The sequence below is a fragment of the Nanorana parkeri genome, unplaced genomic scaffold (genome assembly GCF_000935625.1).
Source record: "Nanorana parkeri isolate BGI_ZX_2015 unplaced genomic scaffold, ASM93562v1 scaffold59, whole genome shotgun sequence".
Taxonomy (NCBI): Eukaryota; Metazoa; Chordata; class Amphibia; order Anura; family Dicroglossidae; genus Nanorana; species Nanorana parkeri.
The window spans coordinates 1,956,002-1,976,206 of record NW_017306327.1 but is presented as its reverse complement, the minus strand read 5'-3'; the positions used below and the strand labels follow the sequence as shown (position 1 = coordinate 1,976,206).

The window sequence follows — 20,205 nt, the reverse complement described above, 5'->3', positions numbered from 1 at the left end:
CATAACCCTGGCAGTGTGGGGGCCCCACTGCAAGGGTTAAGAATAGTGCCCTAACTGGGAATCACTGGATATCTTCAGTAACACAGAGGAAGATCACTGGGAAAACAGGGGGTCTGGCAGAAGGTAAAGACTTATTGCTAGAACCCAGAGCAGCAAGTGAGATGAACCTAAATAGGGGAGGGAGTGAGAAGATTGGCTGCAGCTCTGTGAATCCCTATAGGCTGACAACCAAGCACCTGGGACAGAGAGGAAAATCAAACATGGAAACTGGACACAAGGGAAAATCAGCCACGGATACCAGGATACTGTGACAATTATTATTAGGCCAGTATAAAGATAATCTCCTTTGTGTAAAATAGTAGCATCTATCTTTTACTTCACATACAATCTGCAAAATTGGAATGACTACTAGTTAAAATCTGGTTTAAAAAACCTACCACGGTGTCATACAATTGTAGCTATTGTTACAAATGTATTGGATATCTTATTCACAATTACCTGACGTCATATGATGCAAGCACAAAGTAAAAATAGTGTTATCACACGTACTGTGCACCTAATGTATTAGAAAACATTTGCAGTTAACGTCAATATTACCAGGTCGTAGACTGTATGGCACTGACATTATTTATCACATTGAATTAATGAGTTGACCTTTCTTCTCATTTAGTGCCTGGAAAATAACCTTCTCATAACAATACTTACTGAAACTGTGCCAGCCATCACATATCGGCTGATTTTGTGACGCTAGTACATATTTTATTTCTTGAATGTAAATTACAAACCATAGCAAGCCTCTGCATTTTGTGCTAAAGCTTATTTTTAAAAAGAAGCTGTCACACAACATTAACAAGTTTCCAGTTAATAATAGAGTGTGAGTAAATCATTACATTCGCTCATACATTCCTTGAGAAATATTGTATGTTTAATTAACTCCCTGCACTACATATTATAAAATGCCATGTAAAATAGTTTCTCAACACTTCAAATTTGCTATGTGAAAATGTCATAATCTTTAATTAAATCAACCCCTACTACTTTCACAAACACTAGGTGGGTCCTCCATGAAGATATTTATAGAAATAGAAGAAAGACAGGTTTAGTCCCCAATGCATAAACCAAATATCTGTGTCCTGGTGACCAAATTATGTGTGCTTACCTGCATAGATGGCTGTGCAATTCCATATGGAGAACATAGCTAATTGTACTTTGAAATTATGTATGTTTTATTTAAAATATTGCTGGATGCAGTAAATCAGGTTTTAAGGTTGGGTAATTTGTTAATGAGGATTTAGAAAGTTATTGCATTTCTCCATATCATCATTAGGGCTTGCATCACATATCCTTTAGCCCACCCCCCCATCTCTATCCCCAGCAGCATATAATTATCTTTCCCTTGCTCCCTGCCCCTCCATTCAGCACCATCAATTGCCAGGAATATCTATCTCCTTAGAGTATGGAGTATTATGACTCCAGTCCATAGCCTTGTGCAAGCTAAGACTCCAGCAATACATAACTTACACAGGAATCCCCAGCGCTCCCATGAGTTGAGCATAGTGGCTTGGGAAGGTAATGGAAAGGCTGCTTTACACCAGTGTTACATAGTATTTGAAGTTGAATAAAGACATTAGTCCATCAAGTCCAACCTATTAGGATCTCATTCTAGGAGTACCCGTACCCCTGTATATTACGGTCCCTTAAGAAATCGTCCAAAAGTTTCTTGAACAATTCCACATTCTTTGCTGAAATCAATGCCTGTGGCAGTGAGTTCCAGACCCTAACTGATCTTACTGTGAAGAACCCCCTTCGCCCCTTGTGCTGGAATTTTTTTTCCACCAATTTTAGGTGATGGCCTCTAGTTTTTGTAATGGAGTTAATTTTAAACAGTTTATCGCTAATGTTGCTGCCACCATTGAACATTTTGTACATGGAGATCATATCCCCCCTTAATCTCCTCACCTCCAATGTGAACATGTTTAAATTTAGTAGCCTTGTCTCGTAGCTCTGGTCCTCCATACCCCTAATTAGTTTGGTTGCCCTCCGCTGGACTTTTTCCAACTCAAGGACATCTTTTCTTAGTACTGGTGACCAGAACTGGACCGCGTACTCCAGATGAGGTCGAACCAATGATCTATAAAGTGGCAAAATTATAGACTTGTCCCTGCAATACATCCCCTTTTTAATAAAGGACAAGACCCTGCTAGCTTTGTTTACAGCAGCCTGGCACTGCAAACTACCTTTCAGTTTGTGGTCTACAATGACCCCCAAATCCTTCTCCAGTCGACTGTTAATTTAGTCGACTAATAATTTTTGTCAACAACACTTTTTCAGTGACTAAAACTAGACTAAAACTATAACAAAAATATATTGGCATTTTAGTCGACTAACTAAAACTAGACTAAAATGTTAGGGAGGGATGATTTAGGAAGAGACCCAATCAGAAGTACTCTCTCTGGACTTCCAGTTCCATTCTTAATGGACGGCTAACAGGTAATATGTGCAATGGCATTACAGCCAATATAGTTTTTCATTTTAATAGTTTAGAATTGCACTTCTCCTTGAAAGAATGAAGAATGTCATATGTAAGTTGTTATAATCCATATATATCTTGTTGAAAATACTCAATATTATTGTTTCTTTATAAGACTTATAACCACCATCAGTGAATTGCAGGTGCATTACCCATGCTCCTCCAGACTGTTCGTCCAGCCCCTACACCTTTGGTGAACGGGCTGAAAGAAGTTTTCAAAAGCTCAAAGTTTGGTGATGTTACCATATTTGTAGTTTCGATTAAGATCAACAAGATGTTTAGTTTTTTCATTCACAGATACTGTGAGTGGATCTCTGAATGAGTAATGCGGCTGTGCCAGTGGAGCCACACACAGCTGCGTCAAATTAAAAAATAGGCAAAATCCTGCAGGGAGAAGTACCCTGAGATCCAGTAAGTGGGGGCAGTTTTGGGGTGGGGGGCTGTGATATGTGACCATGTTTTGTGTTATTCCCTGAATAAACACAGAATAATACTAGAATAATGCACAATGTCATATTAACTAAGACTGGTTTACCTAACAGGGAGATGCAGTACCATGTATATGGAAGCTTTGTGGTGGTTTAAAGTGTATTTTTAGGCAACACTTTTTTGTTTGTTTTGGATAGAGTGAGGGTAATTCCTGTCTTAGACAGTTGTCACCAGAACATTTGTCACAATTGGAACATATGCCCTCACCTCTTGCTCTGGTGACAACTCTAAACATGTGGATTTCTCTTCACTTTCTGTACCAGTGACAGTGGGCACCAGGACAAATAAAGTGGTCAATCTCACCAACGGGCACAGAGACAGCAATAGAAACCTAAGTGTAATAGAAAATTATATGAAATATGCTTTAGAAGAGAAGTGTGTGATTGCTATTCAGTTTACATTTTGAAAATGAACTTAGAAATACAAAAAATGAATAACTTTTCTGCAGTTTACTTGTCTTGACAGTGGTACTGTGCTGTTCTGATGCTTGCAGAGCTCAGTGATAATGGAACAATGCAAATACTAGCCTGAAAACCGAAATCTATATCAGCAGTCTGGAATTCAGAAACTATTCTGGTCTTCTAAAAAACAGCAACTCTCCATAGAAATGTAATTATCCTATGTTTGATGGGATCATCTGCCAAATAGTAATAAGATGAAGGCTGTTTTCAATTAAGTAAACGTTTGCTGTGGGGTAATAGGTACATTGCGATAGCTGACCTCCTATAAAAATGAAAGTTCAGTTACTTCAGTCCTTTTAGGACTGGGGTTCAGAGTTCAGATTTCACTCCATTGGCTTTAGACTCGTCGTCTGATAATTTTTCTTTTAGTACAGTTATCCTTTATGGCCACCAGTAAAGATGTCACCCAGAGAGGCTCATCTGCTTTTGCGCAACAGTAAAAGCATCTTCATTCATTCTTTTTTCCCCCAATTCTTTATATAAAAATTCACTGGCAAAAGAATGAAATACAACAAAACTGGTACCAATCAGGATAGACATTCAGAACAATCACAGCTGTACAGTCAGTTGCATGCAGGAATAGGGAGTAGAGTTTTAGGTCAAGGTAATTCCATACTATGATTCTAAAGTCCCTGATTTTTCTTTTTTTAGTCAAATCTATACCTAAATTTCATGGGCAGTACATGTGCATTGTGCGTCTGTAGCCAGAAATGGATTAAGGCAGAATGGAGCCCTAGGCAAGGCTTTGACAATAATAAGGATTGCAGTAGGCACAGAGAAGCCTCTCCGTTTGCATTGTTTATATTGGCATTGCCCCATCAGAGTGCTGTAGGTGTGCTGCTGAATGCTGATTACTTCAGCAGAACTGCATCTATGTGGTCCCTACCAACATCAGACCACTATTTGGAGAATTTGAACACTCTTTCTTTGATCTGCCATATTTATATAGTATATACTGACAGACCTGGTTTTCATTCTACAACTTGGCACTGATGTTTAGCATCCAGTGCATATCTGTCATCCTGTCATGGTTGTTGCTAGGGTTCAGAGCAACGCACCTGACATGAGGCGAAGCATTGACACACCATGCTGCCTCTCATCTGCTCTTTGTTTATGGAGCAGATGGTAAGGATCCGTGGTGAGCAAAAACACTTGATTAATGCTCATATATCATCTTGCCTCCTCTTGCCATTTGCGTATGTTCAGAATTTTGGATGGACGTTCTCAGAATATGTATTAGCCTTACCCAATGTCAGGAGACAGATTGAAACATTCTTTACCCATCTTCACTCAATGGAATTGATCCCTAAAGCAGTAGATAATGTTTAATGGGCAAAGAGAAAGTTAACTTGGCCTAGTCAATAGCGTGAAGCAACGTTCACTTTAAAGCCCCACTTTTTAAAAGCCCCAGGCGAATGCAATAATTACTGCTTTGCTAGGCACATATATAACTGAGCACTAATTTTAGCTCAGTTTATGTTTTAGCAGCAGCATTCTTGCCAGATGCTGCCAAAGTCTTTGACATCATCCTTCAAAGGCTTTATTTTTGCAATATTCTGTCCAGGGTACTGGACCATTGTTGCTGCTCTATCCCTAGCAGGGTGACCAATCCCCTCACTAGCCCCTGTATAGTCATGATCTATGATCAGTGATTTTGTTCATCTCATCAGCGAAGAAGAGAAAAGTGGACAGTACTATTTTCATTGAGCAGGAACTTCCTGCCTGTCTTCGCTCACCCTCTCCCCCACTTGATCATATCCGCCCCATCGTATCATATAATCCTTTGCAGATTGTGTGTACATCATTAGAATGGGAGATTCTGACATTTAGGTAGTGTTAGCTGTTAGTGTTAGGTAGTTAGCTGCTGATGTGAAGTAATACTCATGGATTTGATCATCCTTTGCACATTGTAGATCTCATTGGAGTACAACTGTGGTAACACCACACGTGTAGTCCGTTAATTACTCCCTCCGTTCTAAAAACCAAAGGTCCTTACCTCTAATTGGACCAGGGCTGGGGGAACAGTCTGCAGAAGCCTGTGCACTGCACCCACCATCCACTGATCTGGGCTGGAGTGCTTTGCAGGCTCCAATGCATACAATTCATAAATGCACTTGTGTTTGTGGGGTTTTTTTTTTGGGGGGGGGGGGGGCCCAAAAAATCTTGCACCAGGGCCCTTTGTTCCTGAGTTCCGCCACTGGTGCAAACAAAACTGATAAATGAGTCACACTTAGAGAAAAAAGAAAAAAAATACATTGGATAATATAAACGCAGTGTGTAAGTATTCTCATATGCTGTTATTTTGAGAGCTCCTGGACTTGTCCCCATGTTCAAGTCTTTTTACAGTGACTGTTAAGGAGACGTGATGTTATTTAAAGAAAGTGAGTTCATGAAATAACCTTTAGCACCAGGATGAAAGGTACAGGAAGGCAATCTCATGTGAACATCAGTTGTTGGCTTAGACAGTCTATCGAAGCCAGTGCACTAGATCTCCCGTCTTATATACCGAAGATTGTCCTGACAGTCATTTGTCATTTCATGGCAGGTATGAGCCGCATTTCTGTACATAATTGCTGAGTACTCCATTTTTAAAGAAAACTATAGTGTGTTTCCAGTATGCATTTTGAACTATGTACATATGACTTCTACTTTTTACATATTTGCTGTTTCGTATTTCATTAAGTGTATCAAATATAGTTTATTGTTGCGGTTATCTGAATGTCAGTCAATGTAATCAGCCTTCCTGAACAACAGCTGCAGAGATTACATGATAAGTCGCACAGAGAGGGTATTGTATTAAACAGTGTGGGCATGCTGAAATTCTTACATTGAGAGGGGCAGTAAAATCACAACATTACACTACTAAACAGGAAGCGGAGTCTAAATATATAATGAGCACAAATGGCTTCCAAGTGTGGGTACATATACTGTGTAAATATCACAGAAACATTGACACATTTTTATCAAACTGATCACAAACATGTATATATCATTACCTATAGGTTCAGACAGTACTGAAATCAGCAGGTATCACATTGCCTTTTACTAATGCTTTTTATAGGTAACCTGTCATGTGCAAAATATGTGGGCTGCCATTGTCGACATCTAAACAATGCTAGTCACTTGGTTGTCATCCTGATCATCTTACTCACCAACTCAATAAAACGATTACAACTGTGGAATAACCCCTATTATTAGTGACTGCAGGTAACCAGTGGAACAGCACAATAGGTGAATGTAATTGATGGTGTGGCACACAAAGCTTATGGGAGCCCCAAGGTGTAGATCAATAAGGGAAAAATACCCGTCATGTACTTGCATGGGAGACACGAGTGCAGGACGGGTATTTTTTTTTCATTTATATTGATGTAAGTTGCCAACACCACCCAGATGTTCCCCCATGTGGATTGAGGATTGAATTCCCCCAGACATTGAGAATGACCACACTCCTTCTGCATGGAGACAGCCATATTCTTCATAGGCAGTTAGGAAGATTGTACATGCCATATTCTTTGGCTGTTCACAACCTCAGAATATGTAAGTATTTTTTGTCTAATCACTTCATGAACTTAACTCTAGCATGACAAAGCATATACTACACCATAAGGGCTCTCCTGTCTCTCCTCTTTTCTTCTTTTACTTGGTCGGATATCTCTGAAGTTTGCATTTTTTACTTCCTCTTCACCACCCTATGGATTCCATGATGTACATGCCCTTCTTTGGACTTTGGAACGTTGTCCATCACACAAACAGGATGGTGATCCAGACACCTCTTATGGGCGTGGGATATGAAAGCAGACTGTTAAGGGACCCAAATGGCCTACTTTACCAGCCAATTTAATGTCAATGTTCTGAAATGAATAATCAGACCTGAAAAGCAGATTATGGGTTTGGATTTGCCAGATCAGCTAATCTTACTGTACTTGCTCATCATTATGTAGAGTATTATAAATATTATTAAGTGAACATCTTAAACGTTTCATATTGCTACTCAGAAAGAAATCACAAAATTGTAAAGTTTGCAATACATGATGTTCAGCTTAGAATTTTCAGATTAGATTAGTGCTGACAGGGCCACCCATGGCTTGAAACTTAGCCAATTCAGCAGGAATCGCGGAAATCTGAGTAGTTTATGGCCAGTTTAAGAGGCATATCCATTATCTGTTTTTTAAAATGTTCCTGTTTTATTCCTGCAGGTATATTTGGGCAGAAACTGGAAGACACGGTACGCTTTGAGAAGAGGTATGGCACACGTCTGGCTCCCATGTTGGTGGAGCAGTGTGTGGACTTTATCCGGCAGCGTGGGTTGACAGAGGAAGGACTATTTAGACTGCCTGGCCAAGCAAACCTGGTGAAAGAGCTACAAGATGCTTTTGACTGTGGGGAGAAACCAGCATTTGACAGGTAATTTGAAGACTGAAAATGACAAAAGATAAACATTTCACAGTTTAAGGGAGAATTTCAGTCATAGTAAAAATCACTTGCCCCCTGTTTTAATTGTCAGATGCAGTGTCACATGCAATATTCAGGAAATCCCTTCACAGCAACTGAGAGATACTTCCGCTAATGAAAGTAATTTGATGGGTGGATTCGCTGTTGGATATCACGTTTAATGAAGCTCTTGTTATTCAGAACCCATAGAAGCATCATTATGTCCCACTTGGTTATGTTGTCTAAAAAGGGGAGCAGGATCTCTCCCAATCTTGTGTGGCTCTGCCCTTACCGCCTTACTATACCTGCATAGAAGAGACAAACTACACCCTTACAACACAAACATGTACTTTTATTTTTTTTTTAGGTTCGGACTAGAACATGGAATTTTTATAGGAAAATTTCCACTTTCCTTTACCTTGTTTTTATACATGAGATTTTGTGATTTCTCTTGTTGGCCTAACACTTCTGCTTTATAATTTGGCTGTATACATGGCAGCCAGCCCCAATTACAGCACAGACCTGTTGCCATCATTATGTGTGTCCTCGCAGCCTTCACCACTAATAGAGACACGCTTGACAATGAATGAAAAATTGGGAAGCTGCTCCCATACCACATTTTTAATTAGTGTAGAAATGAAAATGTTGACACAGACAGATGGTCCTGCTGTCCTATAATGTGCAGTCATTAAAAGGCAGAACCTCGCTTCTGCTGTTGTCATGATTCTGGGTTGTTATACACAAACAAAAGACAAGTTGCCCATTGAATTTTCTGGAAACTATTGTCTCTAAATATCTAAATATGCTGCATCTAAAGCTTTTCTCTTCATGACCCAATGTAAAAAAAAAACAGAACATTTGTGTAAGGAATATTTCGTCCTGCCAGACATTTTATGAGACCAGGTGCTTCATCATGGTATATTCAGATGTGTGTTAGCACAAGTTCTTTCAGGAAGATCATTCACAAATATTACAAAATACATTCCCAAAAATGTCTGTGTATTCAAAGCAAAATAAAATAAGTCATCAGTATGTTTACTGGTAGACTCACCTATATATTAATATATCTTGTATATACCTATATACTAATATAATGTATCCTGTACATACTCATGTACAAATATAATAGGGGTATATTATCAAAACTGGGGCAGACAGAATATGGAGCAGTTACCCAGTTGCAGTGCAAATCTGCTCCAGATTTTGTCTGCTCCAGTTTTGATAAATTCCCCCTCAATCTATCTTGTACATACCTGTACAGTAATATAATGTATCTTGTACATACCTATATTTTAATTTAATTAGCTGCTGAGCAGTGCTGAGGACTGTATTCACAGAGAAATACGGTAAAGTCCTGGGACTATCACACGGGGAGTGTATGGGACAGACAGATGTCGGTGAGACCAACCAATGTCTTGATGAGACTCCTGAATGAACTGTTATGCTTACTTTATGCTGAATAAAGACTGTCCTTTTATGTTAAAGTCGGCTTCAGGAGTGGTCACTTAGCGCTCACTATTGTGCTATATTCCCCAAACTATCACAGCATCTAATACCTACCCATATATTAATATAATGCATCTTATACATACCTATATATTAATATAATGTGTCTTGTACATACCTATATATTAACATAATGTATCTTGTATGTACCTAAATAAACTGACCTATAATCACAAGCAGAGATTTAGAGAGTGATAATAGGCCCCTCTAATACTTGTTGGATAATTGTCATGTAAATGGGGCCAATCCTTCACAATCTGCTATGCACTAGAGCCAAGGATCAATATACCATAAATGTGCTGCTATCAAAGTTGGCTAAGTTTTGTGGCTTTTTCTTCTTGCATTCTTAAACTAGCTTCCCGATAATGTGCATACCAGCTCTCACGCATACAGTACCAGGTTTCTGGTCAGGAGCTAATTTTAGCAAAATGTTATGCTCCCAAATCTCCCTGTATTAATGGAAATACCTACAACCCCAGCACCTTAGCTAAAGGACTAGTGGGTGGAAAAAAAGTACATTTTACAGATGCCACTATTTGAAGGAGAAAAAAAAGCAGGGGTAGGCAATCTCTGCATTCCGCTGTAGGGGGCACTACATATCCCATCATGCTTGCTTTGGGAGCCATGCCTGTGGCTATTAGAGCTTTGCAATGCCTCATAAACTTTCACCACAACTGGAGGGCCGAGGTTACTTATCCCTGGGGTAAAAAAACTGCAGAAGTTTTTTTTTAGGTAAAAACTGTGGTATTCAAAGTTTAAAGATTTGCAAGAAAGAAACAGAGAAAATAATTGAATTACTAGGCAGGAAGCCAAGCATGTATATCAAAGAAGCGAGTAATAACAATAATAATAGTAATAATAATAATAAGGTATAAAGACAAATACATTTTAGGACAGTTTAAAAAAAAACAAAACAGTCTTACTTTAGCTGCAACCTGTACAGTGGACCTGACATACCTGTGCTGTCATTGCAGGTTCACATACAGGGTTGTAACTATAAGTGATGGACCCCATAGGAAACCATTAAGGTACTCCCTGTCTCTCTGATCCCCATCTCAGAGGCCAGTGCTCTAGAGATACAGAGTACTATTTGATTTTATAGTACTCATATAGACAGTCCCAAGTTATATATACATTAACTTTATCCAATTGTATTTGCCAAATGCTATTTCTATCTGTATAAATCACTGTGTAGACAAACAGCTCTGGGCCCCCTGTGCTGTCAGGTCCCACAACAGTGGCATAATCTGCTATGGCTATAGTTACTCACTTGTTCACATCCTCTTGACTCTATGTATAGTTGACAATAAATAAATTGTGGTCTTTGCATGCCTCTACTATGCCAAATCAGCTTCTAAAATAGAAATATATTTATAATACTCAGTACTCATCAGAAATTGATTTATTTCTCTGAAACATCAGATGCAGGTTCGTGTTAAAGAAGGTTTATTACACCCATATGCTTCTGACTATTGAATATATTACTTCTGTCTACTATAACACAAGTACTGATATCACCAGCGCTTAACATCACTGTTGCTGCCTATGCTATATCACTATATTACTAACCTGACTATGTAATATTTACCTATTTAATATGTAAGCTTATCAAATTTGCTCTGACTTCTGCTAGTGTTGCAGATTTTGCACAAAAATTACTGTAGACAGCAGCACATTGGATGTAGAGCCAGATGTATTTTTTAATTGGGTGCATGCCAGGTGAACAATGAATATACATTAAATATTCATAACGTATAGATATTCATTATCTACCCTAGCGCCATCTATGTTCTGGCAACATCCAGGATCAGTATATCCTTCCTGGACTGAGATCCTGGCTAAGGAATGACACAATTATGTCTATTATGTCTATCCTAATGCCTGTTCAATAACTTTAATGCCCTTTAATACATTTTGTACACACACCTCCAAGCAGACATCATTCTCCCATGTGTTGGTAGATATATATATTATATAGAGAAATATAAATATGTATGAATTGGAAATGCCTTTTTATTGACCTAGAGCCTTCATACTGTACTTCTGAGAACCTTGACAGCGATTAATGGGAATATCCTGGTCTGCATCATATAATCCATCCATGAATGATCACTTGTGATTGTCAAAGTTTAATCCATGTTTACATACATACAAGTTAGATTTCTGAATCACACATTTCAATGTAACTTATATGTGATTGAAGCTGAAGATTACAACTTGGCCTTTCCCATATTCATCTGTATTGCTCGATCAAGGTGATTTCCTATCTATCTATCTATCTATCTATCTATCTATCTATCTATCTATCTATCTATCTATCTAGATGGATATCTATATATATGTGTATATAATGGTTCAGTAAATTGTGCTTTAGGATTTGCAGTTGTTCTTGGCATCAAAACCTTCATGCCCAAAAAAACTAATGGCAGGTTATCAGAGGCCAACAACTACTGTACAGGACACTCCCATTGCCAAATAATCCCAGGGGAACTCGCCTGTGGCTAGTTACCCCCAGGGATCATCAGATAGGGTCTGCCTATATACCCACATACCTAAAGGGCAGTCACCTAATGTGGTCACATTGGGCAATAATCATATGATGACTGTTTTGCAAGCCAATATTTTAAGACAGTACTTTCACAGTACTTTTGCCTTATTTTATCTCCATTATACAACAGATATACATTTATTTTATTTCTGTTAGCTTACTAAATATTATTACAGTATATATGTGAATATATCCACATGACTGTGGTTGTTCCATGCATATTAATGTTGTATTTTTAAATGTGTTATATCCTTTTGAACGTACATGTATTTAAATGATAGAACGATTTTGTCACAAGCACTTTCAGTATCTTTGTCAGCATAGGGTACATAGAATAGGATCTGTTGTAATACCATGCTATGCTGCTAGTTATTTTTCTCAAAGCTTCAGTTTGAACACGCAATTATTAATTTCATTTTTATTGCAGAAGTCTTTCCTGGAACTTTCACCCTCTAAACTATGCCAAAGACATTTGGGGTCACTTGCAATGATAAAATTCAGCTGGTTTTATGGCTGTACATTTGTTTTTTGAATTTGCACAGTAGCTGCTGATTTTAGCATTATCTGTATATTGCATTGGTTGGCAAAACCAAATATGTCACTTTGAATTAAAGGTCAGCTTAACCCAAAAGGTTTTGTGTGTTTGCTGCTAAGTTAAATCAAATGCTGGCTTCTTAAATCTTTTATGAGATCCATGTACTGCAAAATATGCTTTTCCAATCATTTCTAAAAAAATTCCCTCGCACAGGCAAAAAGCAACCTGCCAGCAAAAGTTCTGGTTGTTTTACCACTTCAGAATTGTTAATGGTAGGTTTCTTTTGGTTGCCTATGCAAACAGATGCAGATTGATATTCTGCATCTTTATAAGCTGGTAAATCACCATGTGTATGGCCAGCATTAGGGACTCTATTGGCCATAACCATACTGGAATCCCCAGTTCTGAACAACTGCCAGTGCTATTACAAACCCTATACTCAACACACCCAAAAATGAAACTTGTACTGAAAGAATATTGAGGCTACCACTGCTGGCCATTCTTTCCAAAATGCAGCTAGCCTGGCTTATAGTAATTCAGTGGCTTCAAATATTTAAAGCACAGACTCAGAACAAGTATTCAGATCAAGAGTCCTGACTATAATCTGCATACTTTTTCCATTTCAATAACACAGAAACTCCAGAAACAACCAGGCACATATATTCCTAAAAGGAGGTGTGTGCCCATTACAAATAGGGGTGTATCAGGACAGAAATAAAGGAGCTGCCACAACTAATGTAAAGTGGAACTAGACCATGGCACCATGGCAACTGCAATCCAAATAGAGGCTAAGATGGCACCTTCCTTGGCTGTAAAGGATAAAAGGTTATATTTCCGCTTTCATTTGAATTAAAGGCACTTGAGCTCTGATCCTAATCCATCCATTGCTTAGTGAGTCACTGATTTATACCAATGGGAAACCTGATGTACATACCCTTGTCCTGGGTCAGTAGAGAAGGAAGGAAAGGAATGAGAGCCTTAAAGCATGCACCTTCAAAAACAGGTCAGCAGTGGCAGCTCCCTCTACTTTTACCTTGCTAGATTTCCTTTCATTTCTACCATCGATATGTAACTCATTTTAACTTTTTTTTTATTCAAGTTGTTTTTTTAATATTAAATACTGTGAAGTCAGATGAAGATTGGTCCAGGGGGCATTTGCCCCAAGGCCAATACTGATAAGATCTATTGGACTGCGACTGTGAGTGAAGATACAATCTAATTCAGACTTCAGAGTAGAATCTCCAGACAGCTGCTGGAGGTTATATAGCTACCTGCACCCAATGTATACTGTGATCACAACACCTGGCAGAGGGAGGTCTTCCAGCACTGACATTTTTAACAGATATAAGATGTTTAGTGAAGTTGCAGGTCTGAACAGGGGATAATGCATGACATCTGTCAACGACTACAGGTTCTGCTCAGGTTGAAGTCTGAATAGGGGAGTAGGTTTAATCTATCTATCTATCTATCTATCTATCTATCTCTATCTAGATTATACCTGCTCCCCATTTTATACACTTTGTATTACTAAAGATAAACAACGGAGCAAAGGATTTATATCCATCTCATAAATCTGATCCCAAAACAATCTTGATGACATAATAGCTCAGGCCCACCAATCAGTGAAGTATTCTGGCTTTCTATGGTGCACTTGGAAAATGTCCCTGCTATAAAAGGATTAGCTGGTTGGGCCACCACCAACCAACTTAAAGTTCCAAGGCTTCCCCTGTGTGGAAGACAATGTGGAAATATAAAAACATTCCTAATTAAATGTTGCCTCTGCCAGAACCACTTTAAGGGGACAGTGCGCCACATGGGTAGCACAAAATTAACCCTCCCTAAATATCTCTGTAATGCTGTTAGTATTCTTGCTGTGAGATGCCCCTCCTTTGCCGGATCCAGCTAAAATAATAGATAGGACACTGGGCTCCCTCTAGTTATGAACTGGAGTTTGGAACTGAGTCTTTCTCCATGCCTGCAGACTACCTCTTTCCATCTGAAAGACTGCCTGGCCAGAGGATCTTATATTACAGCAAATACCCACTGCAGGAGCAAAAATAAAAGGGTGGATGTGTACAACAGCCACTGTATCAGGGGCTGGCGTTTTTTTATTCTTTCAGTATTGAGTTCACTTTAAAAATTTTTGTATTTGATGCTCTTATAGTTAATATTATGTATCTTGAAACATAATCCTTATCTTTGGTAACCTTTCTGTAGTAAAACCCACAAAATATAGCCAATTGCCTTTTACCAACTTTCTTTAAAAGCAGTAGGGTGGTTAATATGCATCCTGGAAACTGACACCCTCTTTAATTAACTTCACTGACTGACAGGCAGGTTTACATGTGGAAAGGGGAGTTTCATGGCAGATGTGATTTTTTTTTTTTTTATACCTAGTTCAGATGTACTGAGCTATGACATGCTTAGGAAAAAGAGGGCCACATATGCTGACATCTCAACTCTCCCAGGCGTTGCGGGAGTCTCCCGCTGTAAGGTAGCGGCTCCCGGACACCCTGGAGAGAAACATGTTATCCCGGAAAGGTTTACTCTGCTCTATGTAGCAGAGTAAACCTTTTCCTGCTATCTGTTTTTGTTTTTTTGACATCGGGGCCACCATCAGAGAAAAAAAAAACAGCGTAGGAATGAATAGCTAGGCTTCTATTGGCTATTTCAATTTGCAATAGCCAATAGCAGACTAGCTTCTGCACCCGCCCACTGCTGCTGTCAATCTGCAGAGGTGGACCTGAAGTTCTTCATCAGGTCCTTCCCTGCTGATTGACAGCAGCAGTGGACAGGTGCAATAGCCAGCTTGCTATTGCAAATTTAAATAGAAATCTAGCTATTCATTCCTATCGTGTCCGTTGTTTTTTTGTTTTTTTTCTATTACTCTGACGGCAGCAGGTGTCAGAATACTAAAAAAACAGCAGATAGCAAGGGAAACATTAGCTTCTTTGTTATCTTGCATCATTTCAGGGTGGTGCAGCTCTCCCCCATCCGTGCGTATCGGGGGGCGGGACATAGGGCAACTCCCTGAAATGAGAAGGGCACCTCCCTGAAATGACTTTTTTTTCAGGTTGGAATGCCTTCATATGGAATGGGACTCCCTAAAATGATAACACTATTGACCTGATTGCATACCAATAGTGGAGTTATTCTTTGGTTATTGTTTGTGGATTTCCTAGTTATACTTCAGAAACATCACAAAAAAAAGTGTAGAAGCTTACCATATATTCCTGACCAATAGAAAGCCTTTAGAAAAGACAAAATTCAATATAAAGCTTAGAATATAACTTGTGGGTTCTTGTTTTTATGTAGGTATTCATAAGTAGATCAGACATCATTTATCAGTGCCTTTGTTGTACTTAGCAAGCATCAGATTCCAAAATCATTTGTTTCTAGTATGGCTTTGGAAATGTAGGGGGGTATCTGATTGGCTGCTTAGAAATAACATTTGATAAATTATATAGTATCCATTTGAATGTAGCAGTTTATCCAATGTATAGAAAGAAGTCAGTGATCACTTTGCAGCAGATGACAGGATTAAAATACACGGATGAGATAGCCTCACATAGATTTATTATCAAGTAAATAATGGAATTTTCTTCCGTTCATTGCACTTTGTAGGTGTGCTTACTTCACACGCAAATTGTTCCTAGCAGAAGTTAACCTATACAGTTACCACAAATCCACAACTAGTAACAACTTTTATTATATATGCAGAAAAAAGAAAAATAACATACTGCTTTTATCTAAATTACCTAGCTCAAAGGTAGGTAATAGTCAAGTCTTACATACGTACAATACATACATGAAGTGTGCTGCATTACTAGTCTTAAAAACAAAATATTCTGGTGTTATCACCTGGCATTGACTGGGGTACCATATTTATCAGCAGGCAAGGCAGGAGCATACTGATTGGTTTTTAGAATGAGTTATAGCAAGGATTCACCTTGATGTAATCATTCCTGAGGCATTGCCTGATCTTTTTTGAATTGGGGGTTTCTGCATGCTTTTGCTGTGTGATGGCTTTCTGGAACCCAAACCTTTTATAGCCTTTTTGGTCTAGACCAGGAGTCTCCAAACTGCAGTCCATGTGCCTGATGTGGCCCTCTTCTTTCATTTAACTAGCCCTTGGAGTACTCTTCTTTCCACTGACACCAACAGCTGGGCACAATTCCTCCCACTGACACCAACGATGGGGACAATAACACCAATGACCATTGACGCCAATGATGGGGCACAATTCTTCCTACTAACTCCAACGATGGGGCACAATTCTTCCTACTAACTCCAACGATGGGGCACAATTCTACCAACTAACACCAACGTTGGGGCACAATTTTTCCCACTAACACCAATGATGGGGCACAATTCTCCCCAATAACACCAAGGATGGGTCACAATTCTCCCCAATAACACCAGCGATGGGGCAAAATGCTTCCCACTGACGCCAATGATGGGGCACAATTCTACCCACTAACACCAATGATGGGGCACAATTTTTTCCACTAAACACCAATGATGGGGCACAATTCTTCCCACTAACACCAATGATGGGGCACAATTCTTCCCAATAACACCAGCGATGGGGCACAATTCTTCCCACTAGCACAAATGATGGGGCACAATTCTTTCCACTGACAAAAATGATGGGGCACAATTATTCCCTCTAACACCAACGATGGGGCACAATTCTTTCCACTGACGCCAACGATGGGGCACAATTCTTTCCACTGACGCCAACGATGGGGCACAATTCTTTCCACTGACGCCAACGATGGGGCACAATTCTTTCCACTGACGCCAGCGATGGGGCACAATTCTTCCTACTGACACCAACGATGGCGCGCAATTCTTCAAACTGACACCAGCGATGGGGCATAATTCTTCCTAATAACACCAGCGATGGCGCATAATTCTTCCCAATAATACCAGCGATGGGGCATAATTCTTCTCACTGACACCAGCGATGGGGCACAATTCTTCCCACTGACGCCAACCATGGGGCAAAATTCTTCCCACTGACACCAGCGATGGGGCAAAATTATTCCTACTGACACCAACGATGGGGCACAATTCTTCCCACTGACACCAGCGATGGGGCAAAATTATTCCTACTGACACCAACGATGGGGCACAATTCTTCCCACTGACACCAGCGATGGGGCAAAATTATTCCTACTGACACCAACGATGGGGCACAATTCTTCCCAATAACACCAGCGATGGGGCATAATTCTTCCCAATAACACCAGCGAAGGGGCATAATTCTTCCCAATAACACCAGCGATGGGGCACAATTCTTCCCACTGACACTAGCGATGGGGCAGAATTCTTTCCACTGACACCAGCGATTGGGCACAGTTCTTCCCATTGACACCAACGATGAGGCACAATTCTTCCCAATAACACCAGTGATAGGCCACAATTTTTTTTCAATAAAACCAAAGATGGGGAACAATTTCTCCCACTGACGCCAGCAGTGGAAGATCTGGTCCCCTCACCTACCAGGCGAGGCTGTACTGTGTAGCAAAGTTGTGAAAATCTCAGGACCGGATGGGCAGAAGTATAAAACCTATAGCAGGTAAAAAGGGGTCTCGTGTATGTATATTATCTGTGTATTTAGCTCTTTGCCTAGAGTTTAGCTTTTCATATAAAAATAGTTACTCCAAATAATGTTTACAGTTGTGTTGTGTTTGTGTAGTACATTCCCTGACACGCTGTTTGCTTGGCACATTAGGATAGTTGAGTTGTTTACTACTTGGTAAGATGTTATGGAACAAATGGAGTCTGACATCTAGTTCAGCATTTTAAATGGTGCAGAGAGACTAAGCGCCCAAACTGAAGAAGTACAACTATATTGGCCTTCAGAGCGATCGCCTATTCCTCACACATGGTTTAGCAATTACTAAGCGATCCGCGCACTAGAAAACAAGTTCCCAGCTCAGCAAAATCTCCATGCCGGTAAATCAGGCTAATTGGCTCCTTACTAAGGGATTTCAATAATTAATTGTGTGAGAGCAGCATTTTGCTGCAGACTATACTTCCCAGCCACGGTAATAAAAACATTTAGAAACGTGTTTATTTGTTGTTTGTTTATTTGATAAGGCGCGTCCTCAGGAGGAATGCTGAAATTTCATCTGCAAAGAAAGTGGTGGAAGCCACGAATGCAGCTGAATAAATCCGCATCAGAAGAATACATCAAATGTTTTATGGAAGTCAGAAATGTTGTGTCAGCAGAATAGGCCCTGGAAAATCCAGAATATAGCTATAATCGGATTGAACACAGGCTAGATTTAGACATGTATAGAAATGATCTAAACAGCAGCCACTAAATTTCCTTTTTATTCATTTATTGATATTTGCTGAAACAAAACATTTGTATTAGTATGACTTTAAAGCAAACTGAGACACATGCATAGAACCTCATTCACACTCTTGAATGTAGATGAGTCTCATGAACTCCTCTGTGAGACTCATGCAATCAGCTGCAGGTGGGAGGTGCTATACAATACAGTACAATAATAGCTGCCACTGCTCGCAGCTGTTTGCAGGCCGTATGCAGGTTATCGCAGATCAAGGTCCTCTGTCCAGATGATGCTGTTGCCTGGGCTGGGGTTACAGCATCGCCCTTTTTTGAGTTACTGAGCATGTGCAGTAACTCAAAAAAGGGTATTAATGAAAAGGATAAGGCCTCATTCACAGTGATAAGAGCCGGCCCATACAGATCCGTGTGGCGTGCACGGCCGTATCGGGCCACTCACGGGAAGGACAGGTGCTGCGTGTGATTGCATGCAGCAGCCTGTTCTTCTCTTTGGGAGTACGCCGCCCTATGCTCACCCGAACTGCACATCCAGGCGGGTGTCCTTACTTGTCCGCAGACAGGATGCATCCTGTCTGCGTCCAAGCGGGTGTCCGTGCAATCACACGGCCGCGTACTCCCATAGAGAAGAACAGGCAATCACACGCAGCACCTGTCTTTCCCGGGAGCTGTCCGATACAGCCGTGCACGCCGCACGGTTCTGTACGGGCCGGCTCTTAGTAGTGTAAATGAGACGTAAGGGTCCATTCACACCATAGCATTGTGTTAATTGCATTGGTTCTGTGTTAGTGGGGTGCTGGTGGTGCACAGTCCAGCTCACTGATGTCACTGGTTGCCAAGAACTGGGAGGGACGCCAGCCATCACAGAATGCTTTTAACAGCTTTAGATGCTCTGGCCAGAAAGGGGGCGACACCTGCCCACCCACCCCCAAACACCAATTTTTTTTAAGGGGGCGGCACCTCTCCCCCCCCCCCCAACATACACAGAAACACATGACCCAATGAGATGCCGCCTGAGGAAACCACCTCAGGCTGCCTCATTGTAGGGTTGGCCCTGATGACATGTATATACTGCATGCAATGGCACTGGGAACTACAAGTTCCAGCATGCCCATATACAATGTATTATAAACTGCCAAAGTTACATATAGTTACATAGGTTGAAAAAAGACACAAGTCCATTGAGATTAATATATGTTTCACTATATATTGCGTTTACCTGTCTATACCTCCCCTTTCTTTAGAATACAAGTTCTCCCCACCCCTCCCCTGGGGGGGGGGAGGACTTATGAAAACTGAAGCAGACAGCAGACACCCAGGGCCGGACTTCCCACAAGGCCAACCGAGGCCCGGCCTCGGGGCAGCAGGGTTTTGGAATTCTTA

At 40.2% G+C, this 20,205-nt stretch overlaps 1 protein-coding gene across 7 annotated transcripts in view; it reads left to right on the top strand.

The window, feature by feature from the left end:
- Positions 1 to 20,205, top strand: part of ARHGAP24 (Rho GTPase activating protein 24) — a 600,350-nt gene that overhangs the window by 559,654 nt on the left and 20,491 nt on the right. For all 7 annotated transcript variants that reach the window (XM_018576195.1, XM_018576196.1, XM_018576194.1 and 4 more), the window contains one exon: positions 7,677 to 7,884. In XM_018576195.1, the coding sequence (XP_018431697.1) occupies positions 7,677 to 7,884 (208 nt within the window). The remainder of the gene's footprint in view (positions 1 to 7,676; positions 7,885 to 20,205) is intronic.